The 24,444-nt window shown below is 58.4% G+C and overlaps 1 protein-coding gene across 7 annotated transcripts in view; it reads right to left on the reverse strand.

Moving 5' to 3' along the window:
• Positions 1-5,097: 5,097 nt before the first annotated feature.
• Positions 5,098-24,444, reverse strand: part of ATP2B3 (ATPase plasma membrane Ca2+ transporting 3) — a 41,946-nt gene continuing 22,599 nt past the window's right edge. For 5 of the 7 annotated variants that reach the window (XM_047098480.1, XM_047098478.1, XM_047098479.1 and 2 more), the window contains 4 exons: positions 23,242-23,453; positions 22,106-22,213; positions 20,675-20,857; positions 5,098-5,418 (listed from right to left, as the gene is read on the reverse strand). In XM_047098480.1, the coding sequence (XP_046954436.1) occupies positions 5,098-5,418; positions 20,675-20,857; positions 22,106-22,213; positions 23,242-23,453 (824 nt within the window). Of the gene's footprint in view, positions 5,419-16,018; positions 16,133-20,674; positions 20,858-22,105; positions 22,214-23,241; positions 23,454-24,444 lie in introns of all 7 variants that reach the window. The other 2 variants (XM_047098474.1, XM_047098475.1) reach the window with 2 other exon arrangements.

Consider the following 24,444-nt stretch of genomic DNA (forward strand, 5'->3'; position numbering starts at 1 on the left):
GGCTCCGTCGGCTCTGGTCTGCTGTGGCTAATGGCGGGCTTTCTGGACAGTTTGTAGCTCTAGGTTTCCTTTTACGATGCTTGCATAGCCAGCAAGTTCCCGTCTGTGGGACTCAGTTTCCCACCTTGTAAATTGAGCAGGTTGGCCCAGATGATCGGCGATTGCTGCTTACTACTTGAAAATTCCTGGACCTGCGTGTGTGCCTATCACGCTGCCCTGGCACTTGCTGGCTTGTGTGCTGGCCTCGGGGCCTGTGCTGTCCGTGCTCATCACTCAGGGGGCGTCTGTGTCTTCCTGATGAAGGAAAGGGATTGGTCAGCAATAAGGGGTTGAGAGATTTTCCAGAACCCAAAACTTCCAGGAGCTTTTTAGTCCAGAGCATGTCTTTTATTTTAAGCCCAGTGGAGGACTTGAACTCAGGACCCCGAGATCAAGACCTGAGCTGACATCAAGAGTGAGATGCTTAAATCGGCTGAGCCCCCCAAGCGCCCCCCGCCCCAGCATGTCTTAATTACTGTAACGTGATAAACGGCTGAGCCTTGCTTGGCCTGTCAAACCAGTGGGAGGAGGGGGGCAATCCAGGTCCTGTGAGGGACTTGGCCTGTCTCTTCTTTTCCAGCTGTGGTTGCGTGAATGGTGTCCCCCAAAAGATGTGTTTATGTCCTAACCCCTGGAACGTGAGGACCGGTCCTTATTTGGAAATAGGGTCTTTGTCAGTGTCAGATGAGATCCTGCGGGAGTAGGGTGGGCCTGAATCCCACGGGACTGGTATCCTTATAAGAAGCTGAGAGCAGACACGGTGACAGACACGAGCAGGGAGCAGGCCATGTGACAACAGAGACCGCAGTGCTGTGCCTACTGGCCAAGGAAGGCCACGCACTGCCAGCAACACCAGAGGCTGGAAGAGACGAGGACGGAGCCTCCCCCTAGAACCTTCGGAGGGAGCGCCGCCCTGCCGACACCTTGCTCTCTGACCTCTGGCTGGGTGGGGAAACGGGGGCGGCTTTGTGGAGGGACGGCTGGCTACCGATTCTTTTCCACGGGAACCTGGGCCATATTTGATGGCAGGACTGGGCAAGAGTCTCCACGGACAGAAACGAACGGTTTTGGGGCAGCGCAACATCTGTCCGTGAGGTGCCAGCTCTCACGATAAGGCACTTGGCCCAAGCTAGACTCACTTCGCCTTGTGGTTCCAGATGGACTCCCACGTCAGTGAAGCAAGGGCTCTCCGCTATTTGTTTTTCTGCTGTTTTCTGGTGTTTGTCTCTTTGCCTTTTTTAGAAGTGTGGGCTCTGGTGGTTGGGAGGGAACTTAGAAGTCATTTTTGTCCTTTGTTGGCAGCTTCCCTGGAAAATGCACCCGCCGGCATTGCCAAGTTTAAAAGGGTGATGTGTGGAGTGGAGAAATAGAAGCACAGGGAGAGGAGACGTGGCAAGTTTTAGACCCGAGCTGCCTTCGTGGCTCTGCTGGCAGAGCGGAGGGGTGGGTCACGGGGCACAGACGTCCTCCCAACAGGTGTTCAAAGACACGTAGTGAGCAAAGGAACAGATGGGGGAATGACCCACGGAGCAAGGGAAGGAGTAAAATAATGGGTTTTCTTTCCATGGCTTTGGATTAAAGAGGAAGTCTGTGATTGGAACCCATGTGCACTGCTGGTGGGGGAGGGGTCCTCAAAAAATGACACACAGCGTTACCATATGACCCAACCATCCCACTTTTGGGTGTAGCCCCAAGAGGATCGAAAGCGGGGACTCACAGGGTTGTTTGCACACCTGGGTTCACAGCAGCACGATTCACAGCAGGCGAAAGGTAAAAGCAACTCGAGTGTCCACTGACGGATGAGTGGATAAAGAAACTACGGTCTACGCGTTCGATGGAATGTTACCTGGCTTCAGAAAGGAAGGAAATTCTGACACAGGCTACAACACGCACGAACCCTGGGGACCCTGTGCTGCTCGAAATGAGCCCGTCGCCCACAGAAATTGTAGGATTCCAGTTCTGCGAGTTGCTTCGAGTAACTCTAAGACTCACGCAGATGTGAACTCACATTCACAGAGACAGAAAAGATGGTGGGTAGCAGGGGCTGGGGGAGCGGGGTGGGGAGTTAGTGTCTAATGGGAACAGAATTCAGTTTGGGGAGATGAAGATGTTCTAGAGACGGACGGTGGGGATGACTGCACAGCGGTGTGCAAGTACTCTATGCCACTGAACTGTTTGCCTAAAAACGGTTAGGATGGCGACTTTTACGTGGTATGTATTTTGCCGTAAGAAAAAAAGAAAAAAGACGGAGTCCGCGTGTCCCAGGCTCTCCCGTTTGGGTTGGTGTTCCCAGCCCTCGCCTTCCTTTGAGGACGCCGGCCTGGACGTCCAGGCCACGCCCCTCTAGGTCAAGACAGTCAGAGGGTTACCACGCAGACCTCCCCTGGGAGCGCCTCTGACCCCATGGGGCAGGCGAGCCCTTGCTGCCTCCCTGAAGGATTGGGGAGGTGGCCGCACACCTGGTGGGGGGGGTGCTCTGCCTCCCCTGGAGCTCATCTCGGCCTGGCGAAGTGGATGCGGACGCCTCCTTTTCATTCCGGATGACAATTCCCGAAAAACTAACAAATTACACACGTTACCCAGACTGGGACTGTAGGAGGCTTTCATTTTTTTTTTTTTTTTTAATACATGGAAATTTCGGACTATTCTTTAAATTAGGAAATTCAACTACAGACTTTAAGTTATGATGCATCTGGTCTTCCTCATTAAGATAATTTTCGTTCATCTTTATAACAGGCAGATAAAAATGGAAAACGTATTTAATAACTGAACACAGTTGACCAAGCCATTCCGTATAATACGCTTTATAGAGACGGGCTTCCTGATGAGACAGGTGCCTCGGCCTGAAGACCGTACAGAAAGCAGAGCAACACCCCGAGGTCACGGCGCCCCTTTTCTGAACCCCACACCCGGGGAAAGGCAACCTGGGGACTAAACAATCGACACGTACCGTAGGCAACTTTGTACAGCAGCAGTGAGGGTTTTTTGGACTCTATAGTGACCATTAGTTCTACTGATGTGTCTATAACAGAGAATGAAAAGATTTCCAATTTTATTTCTAGTTTCAGAACACACAGACCCTCAACAGATTGAGTTGCCCTTTTTTTGTTGTCGGTTAAACAAGGACATTAGGGAACAATTTACAAATGGGTAACATTCTCAATGTGCCCTTTGGAATAAAGGGATGGCTTTAAGTTATCTGTAGCTGGCATTTGCAGTGGGATTTTCTTTTCTAACCGAAATTCCTTTGCCCGAGATTTGACTACTCCCGCTCAGGGGTGACGCGGCATTCCTGTTAGCGGTGGGAATGGCGACCTCGGTGCTCACGGACGCGGGTGGAGGTGAGACGAGTCCCCTGCCCGTGGGCCTAGGACAGGGCGCGTGCTGCGAGCCAGCCTTGCCAGCCACCCACACCGGCGGTTCCCATTCCTTCCCGCCTCCCTCCGCTCGCGGCTGGCCCTCGGCGGCTCAGCCCCAGGCCCAAGTGGTAGGCACACGCACCCGAACTGCCTCTCTGCAAAACACGAGACACGTGAACTCAGAAGGTAAAGGGACCTCTGCTTGTTCTGGTCAGTGCGCGTTCAGGGGGAAACTGAGGCTTGGCACGAGGCGTGCCCACACTGCAAGGAGAGGCTCCCGAGGGAACCGTCTGGGGAGCCCAGGCCCAGCTCTCCCACGTGCAGACGGGGTGCTCAGCCGGCATGGCGAGGCTGGCCTCCTCAGCCTTCCCCGCCCGTGAGGGAGAGCGCCAGGTGTGATCGCAGCGACAGCGACGAGGTGCCATTGCTCCCAGGGGCTTCGCTGCCACATCTGCTTCCCCCACGTCACTGTAGGTGGCTGCCTTTGTGGGTCACAGTTGTCCTTGAAGGAGAAGATCCGGGTCGGAAGAGTGCTTTGGCGGGCGATGACCGAGAACTTGCTCCAGCCACTCGACAGACACCTCGGTGCAACTTCTCGGTTGCGGTCATTTCAGCTCCTCTTGGGTTTTGATGGTACCTCTTCCTCTGCCGCTTTTTGCCTCACTCTTGCTGCTCGCCCCACCCCCCACCTCTGGCCCTGGCTCTCCTGGGGCTGCTCCAGGAATTCTGGGTTCTCCCAAGGCATCAGCGAGGCAGGGGGTGGTGCTTCGTGCTGTTGACGTAGGGGTGCGGACACAGAAAGCCCACCAGCCAGAATCCAGGACTTGGAGTTGAAACCAGTCGAAACCGAAAGCAAAAGTCCCCTTTCCAGCCCCTGGAGGGGATCTTTCTCATCAATACTTTGGTATTTTCCTTTTAAATAAAAAATTCCATTGCAAGGGTTTTGTTTTGTTTTGTTTTCCTCTATAGGCAGGGGTCTCAAAGTGCAACATCCTCGGGAACTGTGCGGGGAGGAAGGGCCGGGATGGAGAACGGAGGCTGGGCGGAAAGTGGGGGGCAGCGAGGGGGGGGGGGCAAGCCACCAAAAAGATATTCTTGCAGTCTAGTTCCCTGAAAAAAAACCTGCCACAATAAATAATGAGATTTCAAAATGAAAACACCCGATAAGAGGAATGGAAATTCATGCTGATAAATAGCTCCTTATTCTTTAAATATGCATCTGGTCATATAGGTACGTATATGTCTATACGCACGCTCGTATCTATGCACACGCACACACATACGGACTGCACATGTGTCCCGGGGAACGGGCGCTTGGTGGCGCTGGTACACCCGCAGGCAGCTCCCGGCGGTGGGCGGTCCGGGCTGGGCATCCTTCCAGGCCCTGCAGGGCTCTCCCTAGGGTGCCGCCGAGCTCCCAGCGAACGTGAACGGGCCCCTGCCCCACCACACAGCCCAGACAGCGACCCGTCTGGCGGAGCTGTAGTGTCCGTTAAAAAAAAAATGCTTCGATAGAAAAAAGGGAAACACAGCTCTTGTCACTCTCTAGTTTCTCCCTCTTCGTCTTCAGTCCCGGGTAGGAAGCCTTGGATGGATCGGCTTCCCGCAAGCGCCGTCGGGGCACCATCCTCCTTGCAGGCCTGCGCCATCCCGCCCGAGCGCGCGTGCGTGTGGTGTGCGCGTGCCGAGAGCGGGTCCCCTAGAGGGACGTCTCCACGCTGTGGAGCGGGCTCCCAGGTCTGGAAGAAAACACTGACGAGGTAGCTGACTTGGTGCCGTGCGTGGTCAGGTAGATGCCGCTGTCTATGGCGTTGTTGTTCTGGTTGGGGGACGGGGGCGGGGGGGCCCGCAGGCGCTCCTCGTTCTCGTCCACGTCCGTGTCATCGATGAGTGGGATGTTGTGGGTGTAGTCATTGATCAGAAACTCGGGCGTCGCCATGAAGTTATGAATGGAGGTCTTGGATTCCGGTTTCTCCAGGCCTTCATAGAGCGAGCTACGGAACGCTTTCACCACCCGGATCTGGAGTGGAAGGTGCAAGGACAGGGGCGCGAGGGGGGAGCAGGAAGACAGGGAAGGGAGAAAGGATGGAAGGAAAGGAGGAGGGGAGGAAGGAAGGAGGGGAGGAAGGAAGGAGGGAAGGAAGGAAGGAGGGAAAGAAGGAGGGAAGGAAGGAGGGAGGGAAGGGGGGAGGGAAGGAGGGAGGGAAGGGGGGAGGGAAGGAGGGAAAGAAGCAGGGAAGAAAGGAGGGAAAGAAGGAGGGAAGGAAGGAGGAGAGGAAGGAAGGAGGGAAGGAAGGAAGGAGGGAAGGAAGGAAGGAAGGAAGGAAGGAAGGAAGGAAGGAAGGAGATAGTCAATGGCTGGCTAATGCTGGCAAATTCCACCCACACCAACAGCACAAGGTCACCGCTGACAAATAGCCATCCATTGGAATGGAACAACAGGCAGCTCTGTGTGGTTGCAGTAAGGGTGTTCGGGTTTGGGGCTATGTCTCATCAACTGATCCATATGCGGGACAAAGGGCGGTAGCTTTCTCTAGGCTGACCTGTGCACATATTTTGGAACTCACGAGTGGCAAATGCCTGGGACTCTTAGCTGTTAACCCCCTTTCCCAGCTCCAGGAGCGGGCAGGACTGGCTTAGGTGGCCCCCGGGCCCTCTGCCAAATCTGAATTCCAACTTGGTAGAACAAAAAGATGATTCGAAAAAGGGAGAACGGTAGAGAGTGGACTCCCCACTTTCTCTTACCAGAAAGTCTCAGAACTTTCTGGTAAGAGAAAGTCCCCAGCCTGTGGTCACATTGCCAGCCTTCCTCAAATGGGTCACCCTCCCCAGCTTCTCTATAGATCTCTTCCTCTCTCCCGCCAGCTCTCGGAACTGTAACCAGCATGAACCGTGCCCGGACCCACGTGGCCATCAGTCTTCCTGGCTACTTTTGTGTCTCCATCTCGGGGCCGCTCAACACAGCTGACCGCCCCGCTTCCTGGAAAGCCCTCCTGGTTTCCCTGACACTGCCACCGCGTGACCCTCCTCCTACCTCCCTGACTGCTCTGGCCCTGTCTCCTCCACTTCTCCTTCCTCTGTCCCATGGTGCCCGAGAGCCCCGGCCTGGCACCGGTCCTCCTCCCCTCTATTCAAACGCCCAGGCCCACCTCTTCGCCGGGGACTCATCTGGCTACAATCAGAGACTGTGGCCCCGGCGTCTCCTCAGAGCTCCAGGCGCGAGGGCCTGCCGGTCTCCCATCTGGAGGCATCCAAGACTGAAAATGGCCCCGCTTTGAATTCGCACCCACCAAGCCTATCCTGCTGGGAGGCCCCGACCCACCGAGATGGTTCCTCAAGCCTCCTTACAACCCTCCTGGCCTGTGGCTGATGGGGTGGTCATTTCCCTTCAAGGACTTCTGCCTGTGCGTCTCCTGCCCTTGTTCCTGGCTGCCCCACTGGCATTTGCAGACCTCAGATCAGCATAACTCCCCGCAGGGAAGCACATCCCACAATGCCCTGATCCCTGGCTACCGTGGCCCTCGGCCCCAGCTGGGCTCAGCCACCCCCTACAGGCTCGTGCTCCCAGAATTACCCCGTCGTCTCTTCAGTCCCACCTGCACTTAGATGCGTGCTCAAATATCCTCACAGAGCTGCTGCCTCTCTTTGTTCCCTCCCTGGCCCCCCACCCTGGGCTCCCTCTGGGTTCTAGAAGCCAGAGTCGACCTCTGTTGGGCAGAGGGAAGGCCTCTGCAGGGCCCCGCGTGAGCCAGCTGGCCTTGTGCTGAGACGGGGAAGCCAGCTCCTTCCTATGTGAGTGGCTGGACACAACATCGGTTGTAACATCATTTCCAGGTCAAAGGTTCCAGGATTTGGTTTTCTTGGCTTAGACGAGGTGTCGGCAAGCTGGGGCCCAAGGGCTAACCCTGGCCCTCGGCTTGGGTTTATAAATACAATTTTACTGGCACACAACCACGCCCATTCATTTCTGCATGGTTCGTGGGGGTCTTCGAGATCATAGGACAGAGTTGGGTAGTGGCGACAGAGACCTGGCTTGCAAAGTAAAAATGATTACTCTAAGGTCCTATATAGGAGAAGTTTGCTGCCCCCTAGTTTAGACCACGAATCACACCGCTGACAATGAGTCTCCTTCAACCCTCCAGCGTCTGGAACCCAGGACTGTCACTGCTTGGCCAAGCACAATTTAAATCAATTTAAACCAGTTGAATCTCAGTCATTTGAGTGCAAAAATAATCAGCCAAAGAGCTCCGTAAAATTGGAATTTCCTAACTCCAGATCTTAAGTCTGGTTAGGATTTTCTTCGAATTTGGTGAAGTCACATCTTTTGGATTACAGATGGCCAACTATTTGCACTCAGTTCCTTAGTTCCCCCAGACTGGCTCCTGAGAAAGGGCTAACACAGAAATTGAGGTGAGCATCATTTGACGTTTTTAATGAAAAGAAATAGAATTCAGTTTTTGGAGTCACGGCAGATGTGGACTCATTATTTGGGCCTTTCCTGGTGCCAGAACTATGGGAGAGCTACCGGGACGTTTATTGCGGCTACCTGGCGGTGGTGGAGAAAGGAGAGTAAGCTGGATCCCACTGCCCTTGACCCTGGGGGCCTTTGTGGTAAGTCTTCCTGCAATGATCTGATGACCTGGGCTACACTCTTTCCTCTAGCTGAGCTCCTCCCCTCATTTGGATCTGGGTCAAGTGATCAGGCCAGAGCCCTGCTGAGACCCATCCCAGGTCTCCCTGCACCTGGCTGAACTCCATCGTCTCTGCCCAAAAAGGGCAGCCAGCCCTTCCCTCTTCAGCTTCTGCGGCTCTGGAATGTTCCTTCAGGGTGCTCCTCCCAGGTATAACCAGACTCACTTTAATGACTGTCTTGTCGCTAGCCTTGTTTGCGGTCTATCAACAGAGTGCGGCCTCGAGCAGTCACTCAATCACCAACAGGGGGTGCCAGGGCCGCTGGCCAAACTCACGGTTGGGGCTCTTGGGGCTCCTGGCCTCCCGAGTCTCTTCTGGCCTTCCTACAGGTCCCACTTCCCCGCATTCCCATCCTGGGCTGTTAACAAGTCACTGGTATTGGTGTTACGATGGGGTGTTTTCAGGCCACCCAACACTGAAGAACACAGTCACTTCCTGGGACACTGGTTTGGTGACAGCCAGAAGTGTCGAAGAGAGGCCTGCCCTAGAGACCCGAGGTCACCCACGGGGGCTTGACCACATCGCCACAGCCGACTTCAGGACCGCTCACCAAGAGCGACCACGGCTGAGCGGAAACGGTGCCCTTCCCCTCAGGCTGCCTCAGGCTACTCTCCCGACCTGGGACCGTCAGGTCGCCTCTCCATCTCTACCACTCCCAAGGGGACCTTGCCACCCTCAAGGCTGTCAGTGCCACCGACAGCCCACACGCTGCAGTGACACCATATCTCCCTTTGAACCACCTCTGCCTATGGCTGCGGCCAGCGTGCACCCCTTCCCAGCATGCACTGCTCCACCTCCCCTGGGATGGCCGAGGGCTCTACCGGACTGAAGGAGGCTCAGGAGGGCCCTCGGCCTTGGCCCCATCAGCCCTGGTCTTCCGGTTCTAGTGCCGGGCTCCTTCGAAACCACAGAGGCACCTCGACCCCCGACTCCCGACCCCCGACCCCAGCGTCCTACAGCAGCATGCCCCATGGCCCCCAGCCCCCCAACCCCTTCACGGCGGAGGCCCCTCTACCTCCACTGCTGTTGCCACACCTGCAGGGCCCTGGGGGCCCCTTGGGACTCAAGCCCCCAAGGGCGGAGACTCCGACTGCCTGGGCTCTTGATCTCTCCCTGGCTCTTGCCTGTGTGGCTGCCATCCCCGGGGTGCCTTGCAGCCTCCCTCCTCTCCGACTATTGAGTCAGGCCCTGCCCTCCCAGCCTGGCTGGTGTCGGGACTCCGAGCATCACAGCAGGTGAAGGAGCTGCTCTGGGTCCACTCCGTGCAGTGTGGGAATTCGCTGAACTGAACCCCCCGAAACTCCATTTTGCTGAGGGCTAATCTGAAAGTAAAAGACGTGAAAGCACTTTCCAGGAAACGTGACTCCTAGGGCTACAGCCAAGGTGCCTGGGAAGGCCCAGGAGGATCAGGTCGGGCTGGGGCTGGAGGGCTCTCCCGTACCTTCCTGTCTCACCCCAACCGAGACCCCGCCCCCCGCCAATTTCCTGACATCCGAGAGCCGCCGGCTTGCTCCTGCACTGCCTGGGTACCCCGCCCCGGGCCCTGCACCCACTCACGGATGTTGCCTCCTCCCTCGACTAGCGTACTCATTTGTCTCTCTTAAAAGAGACCCTGTCTTGGCGCCGCGGTCCCCTCTAGATGCTGGCAATGGCCGCTTCTCGCCTCACCCCCTGCTCCCCAGGTACCTCCCCAGCTGGGCACCCAGCACTCCCCATGCCACATCCCCGCTTCCTGGCTGGGTACGGGTGTGCAGGGTCTCCGTCCGCCCCCACCCCCCTCACATCTGGGGGCCCCAGGGCTCATCTTGGGACCTTTTCTCTTCATCTACACCAGCACACTTCCCAGGTGCTCGAATCTGCCGTGGCCCTAAGTTCCATCTGTCTTCTAATGAGTGCCGCGTCCCTATCTCCAGACTGGGGGCTCCGGCTGCTACTTTAGCTTCACCCGCCCCACGCCTCCTCCCTGGTCTTCCTGCCAGTGCCCTTGACCTCTACCGTCTATTCTCGGCGTGGCGGCCCAAGCAATCTTTTAAATAAGAGCCCGAACAAGTCACGTCCTCCACTGGTCTAAACCCTTCTGTAGCCGCACCTCCTGCAAAGTCAGGGCCTGCCTCGGGCCGTTTTCTTTCTCCTTCTTTTCCAGCCTCAGCTTCTTGGCTCTTCCGTGAAGAACACTGGCACACCCCTGCCTCAGGGCCTGTGCACAAGCTCTTCCCCACTGAGCCTCAAGGCTCCCCCTCACCCTCCGTCTCCTTGCCGTAGCCCCCTGAAGACAGGGCTCCGTCTGATTCACGAGCTCCCCAGCTCCCAGCACCCAGCACAGCGCCTGCACCCAGCAAGGGCTCAGTGAGTGGGCAACCCTGCCGAAAGTCTTCTCCACCAACGTTACACCTGCCCTTTCGCCTGCCTAGACTGTTCTGCCAGACTGTCCTGTGCTGGCTTTTTCTCTTTATTCAGAACCCGGCTCACACATACATCCTTCTAGAAGCTGTCCCGGACACTTAGCATAAGCTTACTTCTCTGTTTGTTCCTTGCTGTCCGCCGCCCGCCCCGACATGTGAGTGCTGGCCTGCCTTCACCTGAACCGTGAGCTCCACTAGTGGGGACAGGGCGGGTGATGGCCCAAACTCACAGCGCCACGCCAGCCACATAGAGCCAAAGCAGAAGGGATGCTTATGTCAGACTCTGCAACAGCACTATGCTACTGATGGATGCTTGGGGTGCGAGCAGAGGGGCTGAAGGTCAAGGCTGAAAGTGGGGCAAAGTGGATGGACTCCGCTTTTGTTTTGACCTTCAATCGCTCAAGTTTGCAATGCAGGTGGTGATGGGGGCAGAGTAGGGATGCGAACACTGGGAGGCGAGGGGAGGCCTGAGGGAGCACCCGCCCCATTAAAGAAATGCACAAAGGGAATGAAAAGAAAAGAAGAGAAGAGAAAAACAAAAGCAAAGGCTCCAGAACGATGATGACAACAGTAACAACAGAAACTGCGTTTGACAACCTTCTGGCCTTTTCTCCTCTGTGCTGTGGGACAAGCAGGCCCCAGATGGGGAGGGGTCCTCATGCTCTCCGCCCTCCACTTCTGTCTCACTGCTGCTCCTGCAAAGCCCTCCCGCCCACCCCCTGCCCGCCACATGCTTGATGGACATGCCTGTCTCTGTGCCAGCCACTAATCCAGAACCTTCTGTGGGAGGGAGGGGACTTTCTGCTCTCCTGGCATTCAAGCTCTGGGTTTATGGCAAACTCTGAGCAGAGCAGCTGGGGAGAGCCAGGGGAACTGCTTTCCAAGTACTTTGGGGTTCCCAGGTCCCAAACCATCCCTGCAGGCATGAGGGTGAATCGTGACTTGAAAGCGACACAAAGAGGTGTGGGGCGACATACCCACAGTTGAAGAGGAAGGTTCCCTTTCCTCACCAAGGAATTAAGAAACTTGAACTCCAGAGCCGGCCCTCCCACTGATGGACCGGACCCCAAACCAAAGGCAGGGCTCTGTGTATGTGAGCAAGTCAGACATGCTAGCGGCTGGCAACTTTCGCGAAGGTCACCTCCCATCCTGTGTGCGTGCATCTGTGCCCAGGACTGGGAGAGTCCAGACTCACGCTGCCGATGTCAACAAGCCGTGGCACTGAGGTGACCCAGGTACGGTGGGTCCCCGGCCTTTCGGGGGGTGGGCCTTGCCTCTCATCCTGGCCGTGGCCAGGTGCAGGGCCTCAAAGAAGTCTCTTGAGCTCCCTGGGCCCTAGCCCCCAGCCCCGGGAGTCGGCCTGGAAGTGCCCACTGGGGAGGGCCTAGGAGCAGGGGTCCTGGGGTCTGCCTTGGGCTGCGAGCTGGCTGGTACTGTATGAATTGCCTGGAAGGTCCTTCCCTGGGGTGGGGCCCATGCTTGCAGGAAGGGCTCGTGCAGGACAGGGTGATACCAGTCCTAGCGTGGAAACAACACTGTCAAATAGCTGAGAAGAAATGCCAGTACACCGTCCCCAGAAACCCAAGGGGAGAGAGAGAGACTTGGCTTGAAATGGACGGACTGCCTGAGAAAGGAGCAAACTCCAGCAGACGAAGCTGTGCTCGCTTTGCGGGGCTCCTTCCTCTATGGGGCTGGCTCGATTCCTCGGGCCCCAGAAGGGCGTGTGCAAGGAAATCGTGGGGGCTTACCCGGCATCAGCATTGCCAAGTTGGATGCAAGGCTTTCATGTTGCAAAGGCAATTAAAATAAAGCAACTGCTATGATCTCTTTCGGGCTAGGTTCATCCGAACTAAAGAGCCCTGAGGGAGCTCTTCAAGGCCACAGGTGACCAAACTCACTGCCCGCCTCCGCGCCTTCCGCCCGGCTGGGTCAGGAACCGTATCGTGAAGCACTGTAGCAACACACATTCGAGTATAGAGACCCAGTGCTGCTGCAGGGGACAGGCTTTGGAAAGTGTGGCTGGGGAGGTGGGGGGGGGGGTGGCTAGGGTGTGTCCGTGTCTCCGCTCACACCTGGAGGCAGCCTTCTGGCGCCCGGCTTGCTGCTGGGTAGTAAACGTGGGTGAACCCTATATACCATCTGGGGCCGTGGCTTGGACCCTCACACGCAGCCAGGGTGTGACACCGAGCCTCTGGCATTAGTGTGTGAGCAGGGAGGAGCTGGGGTGACCGGCATCCCAGCAGGGGATAGGATTTCCCTCCCGGCTGGTTTCCTTAAGACCGAAAGCGGTTATTAATGGATGCGCTTTCTGGAGCCACTCACAGGGGCTGGCCTCCAGCCCACGGCTGAGGTCCCGTGAAATGAGGTGGACGCCATGGAGGGCAGATGCCACACCCCAGGTTGAGAATGAGCATCGTGTGTGGCTCAGGGAGGGCGGCTGGGTGCGGGAAGCCTGGGGGGGCGGGGTCAGAGGTCGGCTAGAAGGTTGAGGGGGTGAGGCTGTGGGTGTGCTGAACTCCGAGGGTCTCTGCGTCTCTAACTCTCCCTGGTCACCCCTCTAGGGGCTCTCCTTTCCCTCTGGCCCCGGGGACATTCTCTGGCCGCCTCTGCCCTGGGTGCCATGTGCTGGGACCCGTGTCAGTGAGCGCCGTCACCTATCACTGTGGCCCTCGGGCTCTTTGTACACAACCTGCACTGGGCCTTCTAAGGCCCGGAGGGCCTCAGGTTCTCAGTGGAAGTGCTGTCAGACCAGAGGCCTTGCTCCAGCATGTGGGATAAGGGCCAGGCTGGCCGGGCGGTGGGTGATAGGAGATGTCCCATCAGAGCTGGGGTTCTGCTCAGGAAAACCCTGTAGCCTGCACCCACAGCACCTTCTACAATGCTCGGCTAGGAGCTCTGCTGTGGTCTGTGCCTCGCCTTCCTTCCGGTGAGTTCCAAGAGAGGGTGGGGACCTGCGTCTAGTCACTTTTTTCGCCGCCGCCACCACCGGGCCTTTCCCTGATTTGCACAATGAAGGTGCTGGGCTTAATGGTTTCTCTAGGCCCTCAGAGAGTTCCAAACCAATCTGCCACGCGGTGGTGATGGCAGGAGGTGGTGTTGGTTGGTGGCTTCCAGAAGCAGGCATGTCCCCTGGTGTTGCCTGGTCCTCCAACCAGCATCTTCCTCCACAGTGGGGTCCTTTCTGAGGTGCTGCTGCTCAACTGGGATGGGCTGGGACATTGGGATCCCCTTGCTATCACACCAGCACCCTCCTCAGACAGGCACTAGTTAGATGCCCCTGGAGTAGCTCAGGACCAGGGGGAGGGGTGGTGTCTTTCGCACTGTTCTTACCAGGCACTGCTGGGCTCCCAGAGGTGGGAAGACGGGGGTGACAGATGGCTGCAGAAGGAAGGAAGGTGCTAGGAAGAGGAGAGAAAGAGGCTCCCACCAGGGAGGAAGCCCAAGGAATCCAGAGGGAGTCAAGAGACAGCAGGCCTCGCCAGGATCCTGGAGGGGAGGCCCAGGCTGGCCCTGGAGCAGAACAAGGCCAGAGGTGTGGAGAAGGCCCGAGGGGCATGAGGAGTGGGGGCTGTGTCGGCTGCCTCCCCTGCCTCAAGTCAACAGACAGATGGACGGACAGACAGACAGAGAGGAAGTACAGACAGAGATGGCAAAGAAACACGTGGAAAAAAGTCACGGGTGAGGGAGGGACAGGGGCAGGTCAGTATGTGCCCCTTCGGCAGACCACGCCCCCTCTTGTCCCTTCATTTCCAGGAAGAACGTGCGCTGTCCCAGCCTTGCCCTAGCTGGTGCGCCCCGGGGAGGCTGAGTACCGTTTCTGTCCTCGGTTGACTGGAGGTAGCTGAGCCCCGTGCAGACTTGTCTGGGTGGACTGGTAGCGAGACCCTTCTGGGACAAGGCTGGAGCTTTCCAGCCTGTCTGTGATGGCTGTTGGCCAATGTCTGTGGCCCGGGTGGGGGGCCCAGTGAGTGTGCAAGGGAGCCGGAGGTGTGTGTGGCCTGTGGTTTGGGGGTGGGGTGTGTGCGTGCACGCACATGTACGTGCTGTTTCCGAAGGGGACCACATGGTCCAGCGGGGTCTGGTGCGGCCCACATCCCTTCCTTAAAGGGCAGAGTGGCCTGAAACGACAGTTTGAGCAAGAGGAGGGATGCCCCCCCACTGGGGACCTCTCACCAGTTCCTAAAAAAAAAAAAAAAAAAAAAAAAAAACGAAGAAAATGCAAAAAGAAAAAAAGAGAAAAGACAAGACAAAAGGCAAAAGGCAAAGAGAAGAAATCAAGCAAAAAGAAAAATGCCAGAGTCTGGTGAGGGAAAAAGGCACGGTTAACAGCTCCCGTCTGTGGGGAAGTGATGTGTTCACGGAGGTGAGAGTTGCCGGGTTTCACTGGAAGGAAAGGAAAGAGGTAGCATCGAACCATCCCAGCAGGGGCTCTGGGCCCATACTTGAAAGTTTACTGCTTGGTTTTTGAGATGAGTCTGTTACAAAAGCAGGTGGCCATGGCCGGGAGCAGAGACGTTCCCTGCATTCTCTCTCATTAGGGAAACCATGGGGCGGTGGGTTCTAAGAGCTTTCCCTTCGTCTTTGTAAAAAGATATCAGCAAACACGGAAGTTTCTATCTCTTTACGACAGCCCCTGGGTTCTCTTGAAAACGTGACTAGCATGGTGGGAACGTTTCACTGGAACATGTAGGAAGGAATCTACCTGTCCCGGCTTCTTGGAGGAAGGAGGAGAGAGAATGTGGACCAGACCATGTTAAGACCTTCCAATCCTGACGCCTGTTTGGAAAGAGCAAAGGTGCCTTGGGAACAAAAGGGACACGTGGCAGAGTGCGGGCTGGGGGTGTGAGGATGACTCCTGTTTGAGGAACCCCTCAGACACCTCGCATACGGGCAGCTCAGGGCCAAGGCCTACAGGGCAGGTAGCACCCGAGCAGAAGCAGTCGGCCACCACTGAGCCCACCTGGGGACACGTGACAGCGGCCGCCCGAAGCCCACCTCAGGTGCACTGCCTTTGGAAACCACCTCCAAGAGAGTTCTGGAAGCTGTCAGTTTAGTCCCAAGTAGGTGGGCCGGATTATTCTGTTGCGAACGATGCCGGAAAGGCACTCGCCTCCCCCTGCGGCCCTGCGAGGCGGTCCCGAGCCTCCCTTTGGCTGCCCCGCAGAACACCGACCAAGGCCCCATCCTGCCACCGGACGCCACCCGAAGCGGCCCAAGTTCGTGAAGAACCGTTGGCAGATGCAGACAAGTTCAAGAAAAGCAAACCAACGACAGGAGGAACGAACAGCGAACAACCAAACAAGGCAAAGAACAGAAGGTCCGGCAGGGCCATGGATTCAGTACATTTCATAAGAGGATATGGCTTTGGAGACACACACCGTCTGGGCGGAAAGGACTGGACGGGGAAAAAAGAGAAGGAAGAGTTGGGGAGGCTTTTGCTCCCCCAGAGATGCCATTTATGAGAGAAAAGGGGACTCAAGACTCACTCCCAGCGGCACTGGTGGGATTGGCAGCAGAGAGAATTACGTGAGTAGGGGTAGAAAGATTGGTTACGTCATGGAGCTGGCTGAGGACTGAAGACCGCCGGCGCACAGCACCCTGAAATGAACCGCTTCTCTTGAAGGTACTCACTACCTCCATCTGTGGGAGAGAAAATGAGATAAAGTTTGGCTTGCACTGCGGTCCCGGCTACCGCACGGGGGTGGGGTTGGGTGAGGGCAGGGGCCACACTGGGTACACGAATGGTGACAGGAGGCGGCATCTAGGCCGCCCCGCCCCCTTGGAGCTGACAGCGCTTCGGACGGGGCCGTGGTCACGTGGTCACGGCTGGGGCCAGCCTCCGTGTCCTCCACCGAGAGAGGGTTTGCTGAGCAAATGATTAGCACTCAGAAGACCGGGAGGGCGGGGGTGGGGGGGGGGGCGCGCGGCAAGCCTTTGCAGAAAGAGCCACTCGCAGTCACCAGCCGCTCTTTGCGAGCCACTTGTCAACAAATACCTGGGTCTGGCAGTCCTTTGAGATCCCAGATCACTGGTTCTGCACCCCCTTTTCTGCCCCGATATACCTGAGGGGTAGGACTCGCTCCACTCCCCGCTCCCGTTAGGACAAGGCTCCCTGTGGCAGTGCTCGTGGTTGGTGCCGGGACCGGGGCCTTCCCCGAATGCCCTTTGTTTACGTTGCTCTAAGCAACAGACGCTTACTGCTTCTCTGCCCTGCCCTGCCCTGCCCGGAGGCTCAATCTCTTCAGAGTGATGGAGGCGGGCGCCCCTGGGGGAGCCTCCGTGAAAGGAAAGGATTTAAAATGCAAAAGCACTTGCTTTCTTTTATCAGACTCCTTTCTGCAGAGCCACAGGCCCGGCAGGAGGGAGAGCAAAGAGACTGGAGTGTCCCGGGAGCAGAGATGGCTTTTATTTGCAGCCCCCTCCGCCTTAGGCTTCCTAGGGGTCAAAAGGGATGTGGGTCTATGGGAAATGACAACCATGGGGTGAACTCACTAGGAGTCCTAGTGTCTTCTGACTTCCCGACCCCCGTCTCTGACTGGCGAGCGGGCCTGGGGGTGACTCAGACCTGAGACCTGTGACTGAGTGGCCACAGTGAATGTTTCCCCATCCGGAGACCGTGTGCCTACGTTCTGGGAGGGCAGGCCAACGTGGCACACCTTTGGTTGCCCCTTTGGGAATGCCTTCCGGGGGTGGGGGTGGGGTGGGGAGATGGGTGTGTGTGCAGATCTTTGGCCTTAGAAGGTGGATCTGATTTTTGGAAAGTGCCATACAGTTCACTGAATGACGTGAGCGGCAAAGCAAATGTGTAGTCCTGGAGCCTGGAGCCCACTGGCTGCCTACTCGGGGCCCAGAGCAGGAGGCCCTGTGCCACACCCAAGCCCTGCGGTGGCTTTGTGGTGGCCCCTAGGCTCGGCAGGGAGTCTGACACGGGGCCAGGCTTCTGGGAAGAAGGCAGCTTGAGTGCTCGCACATGAAGATGTGCATCATTTCAAGCCCTACACGCGCGGTGGAAAAAGACTTTTGTCCCATACTCTGCCCCCGAGCTCCCTCCTCCCCCATGCTCCCCCGCTCCCAACACACCCCCCTCATGAGCAGGGCGACCTCACTGCCAGGGCTGAGACCCGTGCGTAACGCACACTGAGTGGCCACAGGGGGCTGGCACAGTGTGTCTAGTGTGCCCCGATGACCTGAAGGAAGATGGCCCGTGATGTGATGCACTCTTAACTGCAGCCAGGGCGATGAGGCAAGGAAAAGATGTCTTTTCTGCCTCTGATTGGACCCCTCTCCTCACGGTGTCCGGATGGGATGACGGTGTCAATCAAAATACCTCACAATTGCCCCCCCCGCCCCCCAAAACCCAGTTGCTGCTGAAGCTTCTCGTTGGTTTATAATGGAATGTGAAATGGACCACGTCGTGAGTGCTTCGAGAAGCTCCGTGTTCTGGGTTTCAAGGACTCTTTTTGATGCCGGAATGACCCCCCTGTCTGGTGCGGTAATATGTTAGTATGGAATGGCGGTGAGAGCAGGTAGCAGGTTACAAAATGCCTTCACTTAGCAAAGCTGTGCTGGCCCCCAAACCCTGCAGCTCCGTTGTTTGCAAAATCCAGAAATCTAGGCATGTCTCCCTTGGCTGGGGGCACCTACACGCTGGGGCGCTTTATGTCTGTCCTTCAAGCAGGTATTTTGAATCAAAAAGAACAGATGCTCTTAAAAAGTTAGCTCAAGTAGCGGATTGGCTTAGCATTCTTGAGGAGGGTGGTGAATCGGATGTGACAAAGGGATGATCCTGTGGAGCAGTGAGGGGCTCTCTGGAAAGGACACGGAATATGCTAGGGCATGGGGGAGGGACGCTGTCACTGGGTGACCTTGGGCAAGTCCCTTCTCTCTGGGCGCCCCCCCCCCCCCCACTGCATCATGTTTGAAGTAGGGACCTGACTGGCCAGTGTCTACTTGGGCAGTGACTCCCAGGCTCTGACTGAGGAGACCCGCCCGACCGGCCAGGAAGCGGTGGCAGGACTCAGAGCCCACAGGCGCACGGAAGGCACAGACACACACCGGTCGGGCACCACTGAGCCCCCCCCCCGCCCCCCGCCATGCCTCAGGCTGGGCAGGGGCTGTCCCAGCTGCCAGCAGAAGGGCCACCACCTCGGGCTCACGGGTGTCAGGCTCCAGGCTCCGCAGCGCACCTGGGCCTAAGACATTCTTGCCTGGCCGCGCTGGCTTAGGGGCTTGGGGCGCAAAGGGGAATGGGACTCCTGCTTCTCCCCTGGAGAAGCCCCTTGCATCCCCGGGGAGCTCCTTAAACCGGACTTATTTGGGGCCACCTCACCCAGCCCTACGATATCCCAAGCCCTGGGGGCAGCCCAGGAGTCTGCAGCTTTGGAAAGTTCCCTGGGGCATTCTGCTCCTCACTGATTCCAGTGCCCTGGGCACGCGGGGGCCTACGGGGGCGGGAGAGAGTGGTGGTCTCTGCGCTGCTGCCGGATGAGGGGGGCCCCCGAGGGAACACAGCGGCAGCTGGGAGGCCTGGGGCCCAGATCGTGGCCGGCATGGAGGCACAGCGAGTGCACATCTGGAAAAGCAGCAGGGGTTACAAGGGACACAGGGTGTGTGGGGTGATGCCAAGAGGCAGGGGCCTGAAGGCCATGGTCAGGACTCTGGACTTGACCCTTAAGACCAGAAGAGAGGCTACACTGGCCACGGCGGGGCAGGGGGCAAGCTAGCTGAATGAAGGTGGGAGCAGCGGGCAGGAGGCTGAGAGCTTGTGGCTGGAGCTGAGGCCGGGGCCTGCGGAAGAAAGAAGTAGGGGGCCCTGAGGCTGAGCCCCGGGAGACTTCTGGGGACCGTATGGGAATAGCAGGCAAGCTGTGTGTATGGGGAGCCTCAGGCCGGGGGCAGGGTAGGCACCGGCTGCCGAGGGCGCTTTGGGTGGGGTGCGTGAAAGATTCCTTGGGATGAGCTTGTGGTGATGTGTGACAGGCTGAGGCAGACACAGGGCAGAGGTGTGGTCTGAAGCCATTCCCCAGGCCCAGGGGCCCGCGGCAGGAGTGCGGGGCCGGGCAGGGCTACGTGTAGGGTAGTGGCCTTCCCGTTGGTGGGACCCCCAGGAGGAGAAGCAGGGGGGCTGGGGGTCCTGGACAGCAGGTGGAGAAAGGTCAGAGGCGGGGCTTTGGGAAGCACGGGAAGGGCAGAGAGTGACAGGTGTCACTGGGGGCTGGGGAGGCAGCAGGGAGACTACTCCGGGCAGATACTGGTGACTAGGCCGGGAGGATGGGGGGCAGGGGTGGCCGGACTGGGGACGTGCTTTCGAGGGGGCGGACCTGAACGGATGGGCCATGCTGCTGCGCCAGCTGTGCGGGGAGACAGGAGGAGCGTCTGGGAGCTGAGGGGCTGAAAGGAGGTTGGCTCAGGGACCGTGGTCTTGGCCAAGCCCACCGTGGACATCTTGGCTCAAGGCATTCAGAGGCTACAGCTGAGGGCTTGAGGCGGGACAGAGGGACAGTCCGGTTCCGGGCCCTGTAGGTCACACAGACCTTGGTGAGAACTGCGTCTGGGACCCTGCGGGCGGAGGCCAGGCTGCGATGCGATCACGAGTGTGAGGAAAGGATGCGGAGAGACAGAGTACAGAACATTCTGGCAAGAAGGCTAGCTGGCAAGGGTTGGGGCGAAGAGCATGGGGCTGCTCTGGCAGACGGGTCTCCTGAAGCCTTCGAAAGTGCCCATGGCTGAGTGGTCATTGTGACTATGTGACTTAGGGATGGAGATGAAGAGAAAGAAGCAACTCCGGGGCCAGAATCAGCTTCCATAGGGCTCGCGATATAACCCAGTGCACGGTGAGCTCACCAAAGGCTGTTTGTAACGGGCATCTGTCTCCTCCCAACAACGTCACCTCCCTGTCACCAGGCTGCTTCCGGCAAATGAGGCAAGGCCCAGCGGCCGTGCAGACAGCGGGTGGCCTGCGCCCCCTCCACCCGACCCCAACAGACAGCCGCTGATCACAACACACGTCTTTAGCTGACACCGGCACCCAGCGCGGGGGAGAGCCGCCTGGGCTCTGACCGAAGCGTCAGAGGTGGGCCGTGTCTGCAGCACCGCAGCCAGCAGGCACATCCGGGGATGGCCCTTGCTCGCCACCCTCTCAAGGCGGGATAGCCAGAGAAGCCAAGCGGCACGGCGGCTTACCTGCGTCTGAATCCGATTGAGGCCCCGGAACCAGAGGATCTGGCCTCTGCGGAGCTCGCGCTCGGCATGGTCGATCTCTTCCTCCCCCTCGGCCAGCTCCTCGTCGGTCATCTCATCCTTTCCCGGCCCGTGCCCTGCTTCCTTCAGGCACTTGAGCTGGCTGGTGGGGATGGTGGCGATGACCTGGGGGGCCAGAGGCGAGGGGTAGCAGGCGCAGGTGGCTGTCAGAGCACAGCTGGTCCTTTTGGGGTAGGAGCTCTGCTGGGGCTGGGGAGGGACCCACACCTCCCGCCTCCCTCTGACAGCTAGTGCGTATGCCCCTTGCACTCCAGCGTCGTGCACCCCTGTTTCCTAAACACCCGTTCTCTGTGGGCAGACTGGGGGATGGGACGTCCTTTTCTGGTCCCCGAGGCTGCATGACCAGGAGCGGTCCCCGGGGAGCAGGGCGCGGGAGCTGTTGGGGCCAAGGAGCGTTTTCCAGTGAGGGGAGGTCTGGCCTTGGTGCCCCCCCCCGCCCCGCTCCTGAGAGGGGGCCGCTAGGCCCCTGGCACATCCTGCCTGACGAGGCGGTCTCAGTTCCCCCGAGGGCCCTGCCGGGCCATCTGCGCCGACAGCGTGATTCCTGGTGGGGCCCCGGCTTCACGTCTGGGGGGCAGAGACTGAGGATCTGAGGTCAGCCACGCGGGCGCCCCGGGCCCACAGGCCCGACCCCCACTGACGTCCCCGGTGCTCAGGGAAGCTTCCGTGGAAGCTCACTCCCGGTCTCTCTCGGACCCTGCCCTACATATGCTTGATCTTGGACTTCCAGCTTCCTGACACGTGACTAAGACGCAGGGCAAAGTGGGTCCTGCACCAATATTCTAGAGCTGCAGAGCAATGCTTTCTGAAGCCTCTTGCGTGCCTGTGGCATGGGCTGCTTCTTCCTCACGTCGTCATTGGGTGCCAGAAGCCTCCCTCTGTGCATGCCTTTAACCGTCAAGGGCTACAGGTGTCTGACTTTCACGTTCTAGCATCTCAAAATATGTCTTCATTTTCCTTGACACTTTCTTTCTGCCCCTTGGAGGATTTAGCACGGTGTGGTCTAGCTTCACATCCGTGAGCGTTTTCCAAGCCGCCCAGTTTTAGGGGACGATTTTGGGCTTCTATCATGGAAAGGGGAGTGCTGGGTGATTTTTGCCGGGGCTTTGTGACATCCCAGACGTGGCCCTTTGCCCTCTCTCTGCTGACAACTGTCGCCTGTGGCCGTGTACCTGAGCCGTGGCCTGGCCCGGGCCTGAGCCCTGCTGTGCTGCCCACCCTGAGCACACCGAACGCTTTCCTAAGCACGGGCTCTGAGGTGCCATGGCCTCCCCCACCCCCGCCCGGCATTGTGTCCGTCCCTGGAAACAGGGAAGGGTCGGGGCTGGGAAAGGTGACGAGGCAGACGCTCACCTGTCCCCAGACCAGCTCCCCAACGCCAACGAACAGGCACCAGAGCCACTGCTCCGTGGACAGGGGGCAGCAGCTGAAGGGCTTTCCGCCGAACTGGACGATGACAATCTGCAGGGGTGGGATGGGAGGGAGGCAGGTCAGAGATGGGCCATTGGGTCCTCCCGGCAGATGGGGCTCTGGCCGTGGCTCAGCAGATGAGCCACATCTCCCGCTTCTGTAAACTTGATGCTTTACCGTGTGCCCTGCACGCCCGTGCTGGACACGCCTCATCCCGGGTGCCCCAGTGACATGCCCAGCCAGCCTTGCCTGGGACTCCTGCTGCCTCACTGCCCCTTCCTAGGGAAGAACCCTCCTCCTGGGGGTGAGCTGTTTAAATACAGACCAAGCAATCCCGAGCCCAGGCCACCACCGCCTCCGATACCGTGCTGTCCTTTCTGCCTTAATTCCCCAGGCCAGGGCGCACACAAGCAGAGACGGCGCTACGCCCCCCTGAACCCTGAAATTATTCATAGTCATGAGTCCTCGGCCTGATCGCCTCACCCCAGTTTCTCCCCCAGAAACCACAGTAAAGGCTCCCCCTCTCCGTGTCCGACCGACCCAGGTGCTTCCCCAGGTGGACCCCTCATGGCGTGGCAGGCCCCCTCCTTTGATCCCTGTGAGGAGCAAACGATCCTGGCCTGTTGTCCTCACTGTACGTCACACTTTCTATGAATACACCCTACTTTTAAAGGCTCAGACTCCCAAAGAGTTGGCTGACCAGCCTGTCCACAGCATGGTGGCAGGCAGAGGCCGATGGTCAGCACTGGGGACAGAAAGTATCCCAAGGGAACCTTCTAGAGTTATGATAGTCCCCCGGCAGGGAATCCAGCGCTGGAAATGGGAGTGGAAGACGCAGAAGGAACTATGAGGAGGCTCGTTCTGAGGAAGGCCCTGGAAGGCTCTCTGGAAGCCAGCAGGGGAGCGCAGGGAGCCTGGGGTCACAAGGCATGCCGGTGGGGCCTGGGACAGCGGGAGGGACGGAACTGGTTCTGGTTCTGTAAACGGGGATGGGGAGGCCGGTAGTGGGCATGGTCCCCCGCTCCTCGTCTGGTGCCAGTATACGGTCGCCCCCGCCCCCCCCCCGCCCCCCCGCCTACCTGAATTGCAAAGGTGCCCAGGACGATGGTACAGAAGATGGGGTTGCTGAAGATGCCGTGGAAGACGTTTCGTTCACCGTGAATCTTGCGGGCGTTGATCTCATTGAAAAGCTGCATCATGACGAAGGTGTTGAAGATGATGGTGTAGTGCTCTGACGGTGGAGAGTGCAGGGGTGCGTTCCTCCCGCTGTCGATGTCGAAGAAGAGCTCCCCTGCACGTGAGGGGGCACGTGAGGGGGGCGGAGCCCCGGGTGGAGGCAGCTCCCGGCCAGTGTCGCCTGAGGAGCGCCAGGGGGTCTGCGGCAGGGCCACAGGCAGCCCCACCCTGTGGTGACAGGGACCCGGAGGGAAAGTAACGGGTCTCTCCCCACAACACGCGCTCACCCCTGGAGCAGAGGTCTGGCGCAGAAACCCCGGAAGAAGACACCGTGTGCCTGCCGGGTTGAGTGGGGCTGGGCACAGGGTGGGCCAGCCCTCCTCCGCCCTGTCCCTAAGACCGGGCGGCCAGGTGTAGACCGTCAGGCAGGCCATGAGAGAGAGACTTCTGCTCCCGAGATATCAGAGAAAGGCCCCCCGAGAGGATCCCCAGTAGTGACATTGTGATCCCCACACACCGTCCCTCCTGCCCCTCAGCAAATACTGTCCTGCAAACTGAGCTTCCAATCTGCTCCCGGGAACGCGCCTGCGCCCTCAAGGCCAGGGTTGGTGACATAACGGAGAGACGCCACAAGCAGACAAAGCAACAAACCCACCCCAAGGAAACTGCCGGACAGAGCCAGAGCCCAGCCGGCCCTGGATACCCAACCCACAGCCTCTTTCTCTCGTGCCCCCTTCTTCTGGCTTCCTGACAGTTACTCCTCTCTGCTCCTCCTCCTCTCCCTCCACCCCTCCTTCCTCCTCCTCCTCCTCCTCTTTCTCTTCCTTCCTCTTCCCTTTCCTTCCTCCTTCTCTCCCCCTTCGCCCTCCTTTCCTCTGCCCCTCAGGCCTCTTCTCTGTCTTCCACTCTCTGCCTCACCTTGACTGCTTCTCCCTCTCCTATCTCTCCTATCCCCTCCCTCTCCCTCCACCTGTCTTTCCTGGTCCCCCTCTTCCCACTGTCTGTGGCACAGTGCTCTGCTCGCGATGCCCTGGAGAAATGGCCATAGGGTGAGTGGATGGATGGGGGTGATCGGGGTCTCGGTGAAGGACAGCAGTTTCTCAGAG

The sequence above is a fragment of the Lynx rufus genome, unplaced genomic scaffold (genome assembly GCF_022079265.1).
Source record: "Lynx rufus isolate CCGP_SWC_20201006 ecotype Redwood Valley unplaced genomic scaffold, mLynRuf1.p SCAF_49, whole genome shotgun sequence".
In the NCBI taxonomy this organism is placed as follows: domain Eukaryota; kingdom Metazoa; phylum Chordata; class Mammalia; order Carnivora; family Felidae; genus Lynx; species Lynx rufus.